The sequence below is a fragment of the Chelonia mydas genome, chromosome 18 (assembly GCF_015237465.2).
Source record: "Chelonia mydas isolate rCheMyd1 chromosome 18, rCheMyd1.pri.v2, whole genome shotgun sequence".
Lineage (NCBI taxonomy): Eukaryota > Metazoa > Chordata > Testudines > Cheloniidae > Chelonia > Chelonia mydas.
Window position 1 is genome coordinate 9,276,007 of NC_051258.2, and position 13,647 is coordinate 9,289,653.

Here is a 13,647-nt window from a genome sequence, read left to right on the forward strand (position 1 = left end):
TGGAGGTCTCGGTTCAGTCTCTGCGGTGGCAGCCAAGATGGCGGCCGACGCACCTCGATGCAGCTTATTCGGCATTGGTCTCAACGTATAAACTGAATGTAAAGTCAGCTTTTTCAACCCCTTTCAACAGAGGTTTAAATTAAGGCACTGCTCTCTTCAATTATTTCTGTCCCTGCCTTCTCAAGAAACTGCATCTCACATTGATGTGTTTGTTGTTTCCAAAGCAATTCACTCTGTACGCCACATCTGAAGGTGAGCTTATAAATTATGCCCCATTTGTTTTTTAAAAATATATATAAATTATGCATTTCAGTATTCCACCACTGTTCAGTGACTGGCTTTATGATTAATATACATAGATATCTATGTAAGCATGTTCATTCAAACTGCATCCAACTAAAGATAAATGGACGACACTATCTAGGGTCTCAACGCTTATTTTCATTGTATTGTTTAAAATCACCTCATTTATAAGATAAAAAATATACAGCTGCAAACTTCCCCACCTCACGTGTATGGAAGAAGTGGCTGGTGATAATTCTCAGTGCAACGCCCAGCCACGATTCACCACTTTGGCTGTATAAATCAAGTCAGTTGGTCTTGCATTTTGCCTGTCATTATTACAGAGGATTTTCATAAAGTTATTAATTAAAAAACCTCTTTCTGACATTGCATCCTTTTTGAATCTGTTTGTATTTTTGACAGTAATATATACAGCATTTCAATACAAAGTAGGAAACCTGCACATTTTCCCCTTTTCTTGTTCACAAAAACATCCTATATTGTACGTTAGACCCTATCTGCCTAGGAAAGAATACGAATGGGCTGTGGGAGAGCTAGAGTATGGTATCTTTTTTCAAGCTGCTTTACACAATCTAATTGACAATTAAAACAACACTTAGCACTTTCCACATTTCACATTTGCAAAACGGCTGTACAAACATTAGCTAAGTAATCATCACAAAATGCCTGTGCAGTATGTAAGAACTGTTATCCTGAGTTTTCAGAAGGGGAAATGAGAAAGATTAAGGCCAAAATATTTCAAAAGTTGCTAGTGATTTTGATGAAGTGGGTTTTACCCCAAGAAAGCTTATGCCCAAACAAATTTGTTAGTCTCTAAGGTGCCACAGGGACCCCTCGTTTTTGCTGATACAGACTAACACGGCTAGCACTCTGAAACTAGTGATTTTGAGTACTTCAGTTTTTGAGTATCTGACCGGGGACACCTTGGGCCTGGACTTTCCCAAGTACAGAGCATTGACAGAAGCCACTGGTGCTCAGCAACCCTGGAAATCAGGCCACTTTTGAGAATTTCAGAGTAAGCGATTTGCCCAGGGCCAACATCTCAGTGGCAGAATTGGCAGAACTGGGTAGAAAATTCAAATTTCTGATTCTCAGTCCTGGGCTTAGCCCATTAGAGAATGCTGGTTGTCTAACAGTGAATGTACTTCTATGACAAAGCCAAGTAAACAAACTCTTGTTCAAGAACTTTAAAGCCACTTTACTTTAAAATATTTTATCATTTTCTTCTTACTACTGTTATGGTCAATAAAGCCATCCATCATAAATCCCACATCTAGATCAATATCGCATTTATTGGTATTGTGGTAGCACCCAAAGGCCCCAATCAAATTCAGCATCTTTTTGCGTTACAAATTGTACAAACACATACAAAGAAACAATCCTTGTCCTGAAAAATGTGTACTCTAATTTAGGACAAGATGCAGCAAAAGAGGTTAAAGAACAGAAGAGGCAGGGGTGGGGGAAGTGAAGGAATGACAAGGGTAGCAATAGTCAGATTATACAATGGCCTAGGATAGTTAGGTGCACAACCTGATGGTGCATAACATACATAGCACACAGCTACGCAGTAAAACCATTACCACTACAAATATATATACCAGGAAAGCCTACTGGAAAGCACTAGACTCATCAAGGCAGTGAGTAACCAATTTTTTCCATTGCTCTGGTCTGAGACTAAAGATGTTGCTCCCTGGCCCAATCCACCTAAAGGCAAGAAGTAAATACAACCCTCCACCTAGGGTGACCAGACAAAAAGTGTGAAAAATCAGGACAGGGGGTGGGGAGTAATAGGAGCCTATATAAGAAAAAGACCCCAAAATTAGGACTGTCCCTATAAAATCGGGACATCTGGTCACCCTACCTCCACCTCCTTCCCTCACAGCTGCCTACAGCACCAAATCTAGCAGTGAAAATTTCAAATATATGCCAGAAAGCAATGGATCCAGCAGCCTGATCCTCATCTCACCACTGTACAGGTTTACACCGCTGTAACTCCACTGACTTCAACTGGTGTACTCTGATGTAAGTGTACTTGGTGTAAGTGAGATCAGAATCAGGAGCAGTGTCTGATTAAAGAGCAGCCCTTAGTGAAACAAACATCTCAGATCAAAAGGAAAATGGAAAATGTTATGAAATATTGTGGATCCTTTCTCTCTCTTCCTTTTGATCTCTGGATATTGCTTCTCATAGGTTGTTGAACAGGCCTTGCCCATTCAGTTTGATTCTGTTACTGCATCAAGGACATATTGCTCTAGGTTTTCTTTATTTAACAATTGTTTATTCTTTATTATTCAGTTTAGTCTATTGCATCCTCAGTTTCTTGGCTTGTTTTGATTTGGACTTGCCTTTTTGGTTTCGGGGACTTCATCCTTTGTGGTGTTACTGGCCTGCACATCTGTTTGTGGTAGCTTTTCAAACTCACTCTCCTTTTCTTTTGCTGCATTCTTCAGCTTTTTCAGTTTTTCTTTTGCATGCCTATGTCAAGAGCAGAAAATATTGCTGAAGAGGATGACGGGTGAAGGTGAATAATCAGTTTGCTGAAAACAGCAACATGAATAACTATTAAAGCATACAAATGCACAGACAGGAATAGATAACTAGCTCTGATTTAGCTCCAACTCAATTTGCAATGGCTCTTCCAAATCCCTGTAGAAGATTGTTTGAGATTTCTGCAGAGGAAAGTAAAAATTTACATTTTAAAATGTTTCCAAGGGAAGTAGTTATCTAAATGAAATACTAATTCCACTTATGAAGTCAGTGGGTTTTTTTGCTGGGCTGGATAGCTCAGCCTCTGCTATTCTTTATGTTGAGGTGGCTTATACCTTAATTCTTCAGCTGAAGTTCTCAGGTCTTTATCCTTCTTGTCCACAAGGTCGGACATCTCAAATAGCTTCTCTCTAAGCACATTCAGTTCACTCTCTTGGCTTCTAACAAGAATTAGATTCCGCTCCAGTTCCATCTTTTGTTTCTCACTGAGTTCTCCTGCATTGAGAGAGGTTTCAGTGGTTATTGGCTACCTTAGTGCCTGATGCTGCCAGATGCTAGATGCCTTCAATTCTATTAGGATCAGGGCCTTGGAGAATGCCTCTCTTCCCCATGCAATATCATGATGGCTGAGATCAATGAAGGTGCTTTTTCTGACAGTCCATAGCTGTGTACACCCAAGGACCTCCGCTGTAGAACTCACTCACTCTGGCAGTCCATTAGAGCTTGAGTTTACTGTCCCTCAGAACTCAGAGCAAGGCACAACTTTTCACTTCAGCAGTTGTGTCTATATCATTGCTAGTGCAGTTTATCTTCTGGGTTGGAAAAGGACTGGGATGAGATAGGCTGTATTGTTTATTGTGGACAATTTAAATGAATATCCTGTTTGTAATGTAGGTACATGCACCCATATTCCACGGCTACCAGCACACTAAATAAATCAGATACACACATTTCTAGTTTTAAAACTATTCTTTCAGACTCTGTTCCACAATATTCCTTCCTTCCTATGCAGAGGACAATATTTAAGCCCCTAAAGGATAAAGCATTTAAGAATTCTGGCCAAAGTTTTCATTAGTGTCTAGTGACTTTGGATGTCCAACTTGAGACCTCTTAAAGGGGCGTGACTTTCAGAAGATGGACGCCCAGCACTTTCTGAAAACCAGGCCCCCTCAAGGTGTCTCAAGTTGGGCATCCAAAAATAGAGGCATCCAAAATCACTAGCTACTTTTGAAAATCTTAGTCTCTTTTTGCTCAGTCCGAAGTGGAATCTACCCAGCTAAAGAGAACAGACAATTTTGCTTTTGCCTAAACCTCAATGAAAATGTTCCAGTGAGAAAGTAATATCCATTTTTACTATCTTGTGTCTCCTTCCATTAACACCTATTCTCTAAGTATGTTTTGGGGGAAGTCATGGCAGTACTGTAAATCACATGATACATTTCACAAACCTATCATATCCGACATTCTGGCTTTGGCTTCTGAGAGGTCTTTCTTTAATCCCAAAATGATAGCCTGTTTGGACAGGATTTCCTTCCGAGCAGCTGCTAATTCTCCTCTGAAATTCATGAGACAGATAATTGCAAAACCCAATTTCATTTGAAAGATTAATATTACTTAACATGTATATGTCATGTAGGGTAAGATCATATAAGTAATACACACAACTTATTTTAAAAATACGATTTTAAATCCCCTAAACCCAGGCACGTAGAGTTAGGTATTACTGTCTCTCTCACTGCTTAATTCAAGCCAACATGCCTAGATGTTGCAGAATGGATGACAGATAAAATGACATGATATTTTGCATCAGAACCACTCCAATCAAGATGGAACACTATATAACATAGTCTCAGCTGGATGCAGTTCAGCAGTGAAGATAAGAACAGCTGTGGATCAGTGTAGAACTCTGAGAGCCATCACTTGGCCTATGGGCAGTCCATTGGCCATCCATACTCAAATCCACAAAAGCAATGAACGTAGTAGTCAAGGCAATGTCAGAATTACATGCTATATGATTTTGTAGCTTAATATACTTTAAGTCCCCAGAAGTGATACTGAGCGGAAGAAAAACCACAAAAATAAGATGATATAAAGACTGGCTCCCCTCTCACATACAAATCATTTCACATTTATATGGGCCTCTATGCACATTTATTAGATGTTCTGGACCTGATTCTCATTTACACTAAGGATATGTCTACACAGCAAAGAAAAGCCCATGGCTGGCCCATGCCAGCGGACTTGGGCTCACGGGCTTGGGCTGTGGGGCTGTTTGATTGCTGTGTAGATTTCCAGGCCTGGGCTGGAGCCTGGGCTCTAGGATCCTGCGGGATGGGAGGGTCCCGTGCTCAGGCTCCAGCCCGAGTCCAGAAGTCTACACGACAATGAAACAGCCCAGCAGCCTGAACCCTGTGAGCCCGAGTCAGCTGGCACGGGCCAGCCATGGGTTTTTCTTTGCTGTGTAGACATACCCTTAGAGACCTGAAAGCGTGAATAACTTCCATTTACGCCCATGGGAAGGCTCCTTTATATAGCCAGAGTGATATAAAGGGGGCTTCATCTAAATGCGAATCAGGCCCTTGATCTTTTTAAAAGTCTGTTACTGATTACTAGTTTTCCTTAAACGCTTTTACATGACGATCAAAATCAGAGAATAGTTGTCAGCTGCTTACATCAGAAGAACATGGGCCTCTTCATTGTCAGAAAGCTCTTGTGAAACAGACGATGCTGACTGCTGAGGCTCTTTCTGAAATACTAAAGAAAAAAATAAAACTGACTACCTACAATTAACTAAGTTACTAGTTTATTCTCAAAACCTATGGATACTTGAGGTCTGTTTGCTTTTCTGGTGCAACCTGAGTTTAATAGAGGGCTTTTGAGAGATTGTTGAATAGATTTCCCATCAACAAATTAATTACGTTATTTGATTAGGGTCTTTCTTTTTGCATGTCTGTCTGTTCAAATCCAGACATTACTGTCTTTGTATTAATAGGCAGCAAGCCACTACAAGGAAATATTTGTCTTAGCAACCCTGGCATATTATACAGAAAATGTTAGATTTGGTCCTTCATCCTGTCCGTCACTTAGGCCCCAATTCAGGAAAGCTTTTAAACATGTACTTAAGTCCATCCCTATTCAGGTGCACTTAAGACATGCTTAACTCTAAGTATGTGCTTAAGTCCCATTGATTTCAAAGGTTACAGATCCTTCACTGAACCAAGGCCTGAGTGCGCCTGGAAAAGTCATACAAGAAAACAGTAAAATAAAAGAGACTTTTTATAGATATATTATTCATACTCTGATTCATGTTATCACTCAATTATTAAGATATCCAGACCTACCTCAGAGTAACGCACAAGAGAATGATCTTCCAGAGTAGAAGTCCAAGTACTACAGTTTCTGTAAGTATGCAGCTAATTTAAAAGTAGCTGAGAGTTTACAATAATAATAAAAAAAGCTCCCATACATCCATTTACCTACTTTCTATTTTTTCCCGTAGAGCTAAATTTTCCTCCTCTATATTCTTCTGATGCTGTGTGGCTTCCAGCAGTCTGTCTTCTAAAGCCACAATTGTCTCTGAATGTTGCTTGATTTGTTCTTTATATTCCATTATCTCTTTCTGAATTTTCTGCTTCAGTAACTCATTCTCATCCTGAATGAGTGTTAGATGTTTGTCTTGCATCAACAGGTGCTCTTGCAACATGGCCTAGGAAACATTTGTTAAGACTCTGAGAAGTGTTTAACTTTAAACATTTTTTAAAAGGGATAATGAGCTTAATCCTCAGGCTAGTAGATACTGTGGAAATTTTTCAAAGCTCTGCTCCAAACTTTTCTTCCATATCATAAAAGGAGTGTAGGAACAACCTGTGTTTCATGAACAGTAGCAAGACTTGAGAACTGTTCCCAGTCCCAGCCCAAATTTGTTAGTCTGTAAGGTGCCGCAAGGACTCCTCATTTTTTTTGCCGATACAGACTAACATGGCTCCCACTCTGAAACCTTTGACTGATTATGTAACTGACCCTGCTTGAGCCTGGGACCTACAGAGCTAGAAGCATGAGCTACTACTACAATATCCACAAACTTCTCATGTAGGTTACAGTTACATAGGAGGTGATCCCTCAAATGAACAGGTTTGCAGGGGGCTCTGGATGTGCTGGAACCAGCCTGGCTCATCAAGGTGAAATGAAGAAATTGCATTCAACCAAAAATGTGTATAATGCAAAACATAGTAAATATATTCTCCTTTCTACTGTAGTTACCTCTCTCTTTCTAGCCTCTTCTAAGCTGTCCACTGCTTCTATCAGTTTGGCATTTACAATTTCTTCTTCTTTCATTTTAAGTTCAATTACCTAAATCAGAAAATAAGCAATAGATGAGAAAAAAGAACTAGAATATTTCCTTTTATTCCTAATAGAGTTGAAATCTATCTGAATCCCACTCAACCCATTACAGACATGGAATCTCTGGGAAAATTCATCATGTGTAAGTAGGCACACGCCCCGTGAAGTCAATGGTGACGTGCCCGCTTACACCAATTGTGAATTTGGCTCATAGTCATAAACATGATTTACATTTTTTATTTAAGCACCAGGAATTTGCAATAAATCTAAGAAATAAGTGTATGCAGTAATTATTTTTAAAATTGTGAATATTAAATATTTCAACTGGAGAAACTCAAAATTATGTACTTTGCACTCTACTACAAAGATTAAAAAAAAATGTCAGAGGTCACTAGCTATTACTGTACCAGAGTTAATTCCAATTGGTGCCAAATATATCCTTTTGAATAGGGACAAAGAAAGTATATATAGGCCTGGGAACATCAACAGGGAAAAGAGAACTTGTCTGCACATCGTTGTTGCTGCAAAGAAATACAGCTGCAGGTGCATTGATCTGACTATAAATAAAGTGGTGCAGATCCTCGTCTGCTTTACCTACTGGCTGCTTCCCTTGCTTCTAGGTCTTTAATCATTTCAGAGCCCTATGGATGATTGGCACATACCCAAAAAGGTTATTCCAAAGCATGTGTGTTTGGTGTGTGCATACACATGTTGGATGTATAGCTAACACGTTGATCTCCTGTTGAAGTTTTGCCTGAAATTGAAACTCTTGATGGAACAAAATCCAATGGGCTCCAAGGTTAGAGTGGATTTTGAAAATGGGAATGTAGGATGTTCTATTTCATCTCTTTGGTTTTCTAAATACCTCAGTCAAATGTCTCCACTGATTTTCCAAATGTTGGACCTTTTTTTTTTCTTCCTCCACAGATTCCTTTAATTTGTCTTTTTCTTGGGCAACAGCACTGTCCAGAATCTGAGAAAACATATCAAATTATCACCCAAGTGCTGACTGTTTGTGTCATAAATATAAAGGGAAGGCCAGGAGGGATTTTAAAGGTGTTTACCCTTCCCTTTATATTTATGACAGTTTGTGTAACAAATAAAGAAATATTATTTAGAGGAAGGACATTGTTGAGACGGAAAAGGCAGAGAGCAACTAATATGAGTCATTCAGAGTAGCAGCCGTGTTAGTCTGTATTCGCAAAAAGAAAAGGAGTACTTGTGGCACCTTAGAGACTAACCAATTTATTTGAACATAAGCTTTCGTGAGCTACAGCTCACTTCATCGGATGCATTACGAAGGGAGGTTGGATTACGAAGGAAGGTTAGCTGGACTTGGCACAACTTTAAAAAGAAGAGTGAAAAATGCTTCACCAGAGATACTGCAGAGATCACAAAACTAAAAGAGGAAGTGAATGGTCTGCTGATCAACTGATTAATTTGAAAACCAGAAGTCTCGGAAGGAAGTTCAAGAGGAGACTCATGAATAATTCAGGCAAATTTGTAATACACAGTGTCATTTGAAATATGGCTACTAGCAAGAAATTAAGTCAAGTTGGAGAGAACTGTGATTTTTTTTAAAAAAAGTAAGTGTGTCCCCCACTAACCCCAGATATTGTGAAGATCTGTATTTCCCTGAATTTAAAGGAAGTCAGTGAAGACTGGTAAAGAGACAGCCCCAAATCTGACCTAACAGGGATATTTTTCTTCACAAATATATATGTTGATATATTTCAATTGTGGAGAGCTGTTTCCACAACAGAGGCTACAGCAGTTTTACAGAGATACATTTATGCCATCATCCCATTGTTCACAAACAGCCCTATCATATGCATTCCACCCGTATGGACATGTGAGGGGGGGAGGAAAAGGTGAGATGCAGATTCCAGCTTCAGCCTCCCGGGAAGTTATTCTAGACAATATCACTACTGAATACATTATAGTACTTCTATAAAGCATCTTTCATACAAAATTATCAAAGCATTTCACAAACATACTGTGAGGTAAATTAATCTATTATTATCCCATTTGAAATATGAGTCATCCGATACACAGAATGATTTACATTTTTTTGCCCAGGCTCCAATGAGGAGTCAGCTGTGGAGCTGTGAACAGAAGGGCTCCTGATTCTCAATTTGTTGCTCTAAACCATGGATAACAAAGTGTCTCGTGGCCCGCCAGGGGCTTACCCTGAACAAGCAGCGAACCAAGTTTGGGAACCCCTGCTCTAAACCTTAGACAACAATGCGTTTAACAGAGACATTATTGTTTTCTACTGGCCCCTACTTATATTTATTTAATATCTGTGCAATAACTGCAAGTCTTGATATCTCTCCTCACTTTAACAGAAACATACAGACATGGGCCCAAAGCAAAGCACCTGATCTGGGGTAAAAGCCTGGCTCCACTGAAGACAATGGCAAAACTCCCATTGACTTCAAAGCTGCCAGGATTTCACCCCTGGACTTTTTAGAAGTTTGGATCTGGATCTGAATTTTGGGGCTAGAGTTTATCTTCTTTATACATGCAAAACACAACAATGTATTTGAATATATTGTTTGTGCATAAAAGAAACATACTGTATTTTTAAAAATAAACTGCTTTACTATACCTTTTTATTTTCTTCCTCTTTTTCTAAAAGTATTAGTTTTATCTTGTCCTGTAATTCTTTCTCATGTTCCACTTTTAGTTCATTCAGCTTTTCGTGTAGCAGAGAATTCTGGGATTCCTGTAATTTGTCTAATTGGGCCTACAGAGAAATGTTAGAAAACAAAGATATTAAGGAACTGGCCCTTTAAGCATAAGAAGAAGGAATCGTGTGGACATTCACTAACATTTTAACAAACTGTTCAGAAAAGAATGATGTTTAAACGACATTTGTAATTAGTGACTTCTGAAAAAAGAATTCATCTATAAAGCTGGCATTGGACATAGAATGTTTCCATAACACTGCATTGCTGGCATATCCTACACTTCACATCTCTGCTCCACTATGGATTAATCAATCAAAGTCTCTAAACCAGATTGCTAATAGTTATCACCATATTTTCTTTTAATACAAATCCACTCAAAGTGTCTTATGACTTTTTTTTTTTTTTTTACCTGCAATGTTTGAATTCTGCCCACAGTTTCATGATTATTCTCCAGCAGACTCTTCATGTATGAGGCCATTCCTTGGCAAGAAATGAAAATTAAAATGACAGGGGTTTATATAATCTCTTTTTTATTACCTGGGGATTTTCTCACTTCTGGTCATTTACCAAAGGAATGTGATGATGCATGGAAAGGCCTAGCCAAGGGTGCCGTTTGTTTTGCTTTCTAAATCAAGAGCTTCAAGGTTGGCCTTTTTAATCCTAGATTTCACTGTCCTCACTATAGGTTCTATCCTCCCTTTTACAATGCTGAGGAGACCAAACAGATGTAAGAGAGTCAGAAAATGGCCTCCATGGAATCATCCAATGCCATCCCTCTTTACCAAATATGTGTGCACAATCCACGCTCTGAGAAGGGACGGGCCTGAGAGAAATCAAGGAACAGAGGCTCTACGTGGCATGTTCATCTCACAGATACATAAAACAAATGTGGGAAACAGCTTCAGGAGTTGATACTACTTGGAGCAGCATAACTTTTTGCCCTCCTCCTTCTCTCTCCCCCCTCCATGGCCTTTGTGACCTGTAACAATACCTGTGAGACTGGGAGTGGTTGTATGGCAATGGAACAAGTATTGCTACTAATGCAGGGAAGAACCTGGAGTCACACTCTGGTGGGGACACTATATGGAATGGGCTGAGACCCATGGGCTCTTCTTTAAATCTACTGTTCAGGATTTTCTGACTTATGTGTGAATTTGAGGCCACCTGCTTTGCCCTTTCCATGCTGTCCTTCAGTCCTGAGGAGAAGATGCAGTTCATGCTTTGGTGCTCAGAAGTAGTGGGTTAATGAGCATAAATTCTTTCCTTCTGCTGTTTTCACACAGGAAAGGAACACACTGCCTATTCATTTATTTATGTAGTAACTAGTCTGTGATCAAGAGGGCACACCTACCAGCTATTTCACACTTCAATGGAGAAGCATATTGTCACTGGATAAGAATCACTTGCTCATACTGGAGAGGCAGCACTGGCTAGTAGCAAGAGAGCAAAGAACTCCTGGGTTCTTGTCCCAGTTCCACCAGTGACTCTCTTAAACCTCTCTGTGCTTCAGTGTCCTCATGTGCGACATGGCGCTAATAATTAGCTACTTCATATGTGTGTTGTGAGGAGTGTCATGTTTGTCAAGTGCTAAGTATCGTTATTGGTATATAGATCCCAAAAATGCAGAGTAGATGTCGTTTTGGATGTGTTATTCAAGATACAGACAATTTATCCCTGTCATCATTTGCTAATTGGGTGAGGAAAACATATGCATACCACACCCATGTGGTTTCATGAGACACTGTGGTCTATAACATGCTACAGGGTATGTTTTAAGCTAAGAAAACTATAGCTATTTGAAGAGATTATGCAAAATAATCAAAGAAATCAATGGGCCAATACCTGCAACATAGCCACAATAAAATGTCCCCCTGAATTGAGGTTCATTTTAAGAACAGCCTGAAACTAGTACTTTCCCCTGAAAGGATGATCACAAAATGATGGTGTTGCTTAATGACGCTACCATTGTTGCTGTGTTTCAACTTATTTCTGCTTTGGGGATTCCTTCAAAAGAGGAGGAATCAGCTTTCCCTTCGGTAAATGTCATTCTTAGGCCTTTTTGGCACTAAGTTTAAAACCATGCTAACCACAACAGCGTTTAAACAGTCCTAGCATGGTTTCCCTAAACAGTGTGGGTTCTCTTGCCATCCTCCTGCCTTCCTGCACCCTTTTAATTCAAATTGTATGAGTAGATACACTTTTTACAGCTCTGTAGGCAAGCACCATGTGAGCAAAAAGTTAATTTCTCCTCTTCTCAGTGCAAGGAATCACCTCTGGATCAGACTACATAATGTGAGTTGCATGACATGATGTATTGTTCTGCATCAAGACATAAAAAGCTGTTTGTTTTTCCACTCACGAAGTTAACTTATTTTCAGTAAATCAGAATAGAAACGGCTCTGTTTCACAATACAGATTAAAGTGGAAGGGAAAGACAGGACAATCTGTTACCTTGCACCACTGAGTTAAGATAAGGGCTCTGGCACTAAAACAGCTGGCAGTGCTAAATTCACTGCCAAGAGCCTTTTCTTTTATTACAAAAGGAAAAGAACCACTGAGATAGAATAACTGGCATGGAGGGAGATATGAAACTGCATAAGAGCCAAAATATAAATAGTATATTTAGAGGGGCAAAGATCAAAATATGGTTTAGGTGATATCAACTGACTTTGGTATCAGTTTGGCCATAAATATAGGGATACAATAAGACAGATGGACAGAAATTGCTTCAGGATCTGATTCTTTTAATGCCATAGGATGAATAATGACCATAGCAGAAATCAGCTGATTTGATAATACCCAAGCACTTGCTAAACCCAAGAGATGCAGAGGGAGCCAAGCTGCAAACTTAAAACAAAACTTTCACAGTTTGGGAATGTCAGGAGCTAGAGTTTTGGTTTGAGCCATGATAAAGATAGTGACCAGCCATGCAATTTCCACACAGCTTGGACCCAGATCCAAACTTCCCCAAATTTGGGGATGTTCAGGGCTGGGGTTTTGGTTTGGAACTGTCTCTACTAAGAGGGTCTAAGAAACTGGAAGCCCATACTTATTAGTATTTTAAAGAGGAATTAATAATGATTGAAATGTTACTTTTGTCACAGACATGACTTTCAGGACAATAACTGCCTTTTAGGTTTCTCTTGTAAAAATGATCTTTATTACCCTAAATCACCTACTATTGAGCAAGACTTCTCCATGAATTTTTACACATTTGACTCTATATAAGTCCAGGGGAATGGAGTGTGGGTTTTAAGATACATTGCAACTATTAGTTAAATATTTTATTGTAAAATTAAGGATATTTAATAGATAGTTCTCAGTTTCCCTAAATAAACAGCTTTAAAATATTGTATCCTGTGACTTTCTTCTTTTTTGCTAAATACTAAAATGACAATTTCTGTCTTTTTTGCCATGACTCATCCTATATTTTTGCCATAACCACCATTGGCCTTAACGATGATTTACAATGCTGCAGGTCTACAAACTTGTTCAAAATAATGACGGCTGGTATTCTCACAGGAGAATAAGGAAGCTAGGCACCCAACTACCATTGAATTTCAATAGGAGATGAGCACCTAGCTCCATTAAGCTCTTCTGAAAATCCCAGCTACAAATACTAAAAGGAGAGCTGGCAAGTCTAGTTTCAGAACTATCTGTCGTGGTTTTGCTCGCAACGTGTTCCTCATTGTTTTGCTTGTCTATTCAATTCCTCTGAGGAAGTATGGTATTGAAATGCACAAGAACCTTGCTTTCTGCTGCTCTCCAGATGTCCCCAGGTGACTCTATCTTCTAAGACACTGTAGTTGCTAAACCCAGCCTT

At 39.3% G+C, this 13,647-nt stretch overlaps 1 protein-coding gene across 6 annotated transcripts in view; it reads right to left on the reverse strand.

Moving 5' to 3' along the window:
- FHAD1 (forkhead associated phosphopeptide binding domain 1) overlaps positions 1-13,647 on the reverse strand; it is a 60,632-nt gene that overhangs the window by 16,173 nt on the left and 30,812 nt on the right. For 5 of the 6 annotated variants that reach the window (XM_043531928.1, XM_037881286.2, XM_037881296.2 and 2 more), the window contains 9 exons: positions 10,234-10,304; positions 9,743-9,880; positions 7,997-8,104; positions 7,051-7,140; positions 6,271-6,496; positions 5,463-5,544; positions 4,239-4,345; positions 3,126-3,285; positions 2,649-2,778 (listed from right to left, as the gene is read on the reverse strand). In XM_043531928.1, coding sequence (XP_043387863.1) covers positions 2,649-2,778; positions 3,126-3,285; positions 4,239-4,345; positions 5,463-5,544; positions 6,271-6,496; positions 7,051-7,140; positions 7,997-8,104; positions 9,743-9,880; positions 10,234-10,304 — 1,112 coding nt within the window. The remainder of the gene's footprint in view (positions 1-2,648; positions 2,779-3,125; positions 3,286-4,238; positions 4,346-5,462; positions 5,545-6,270; positions 6,497-7,050; positions 7,141-7,996; positions 8,105-9,742; positions 9,881-10,233; positions 10,305-13,647) is intronic. The other variant, XM_043531930.1, reaches the window with a different exon arrangement.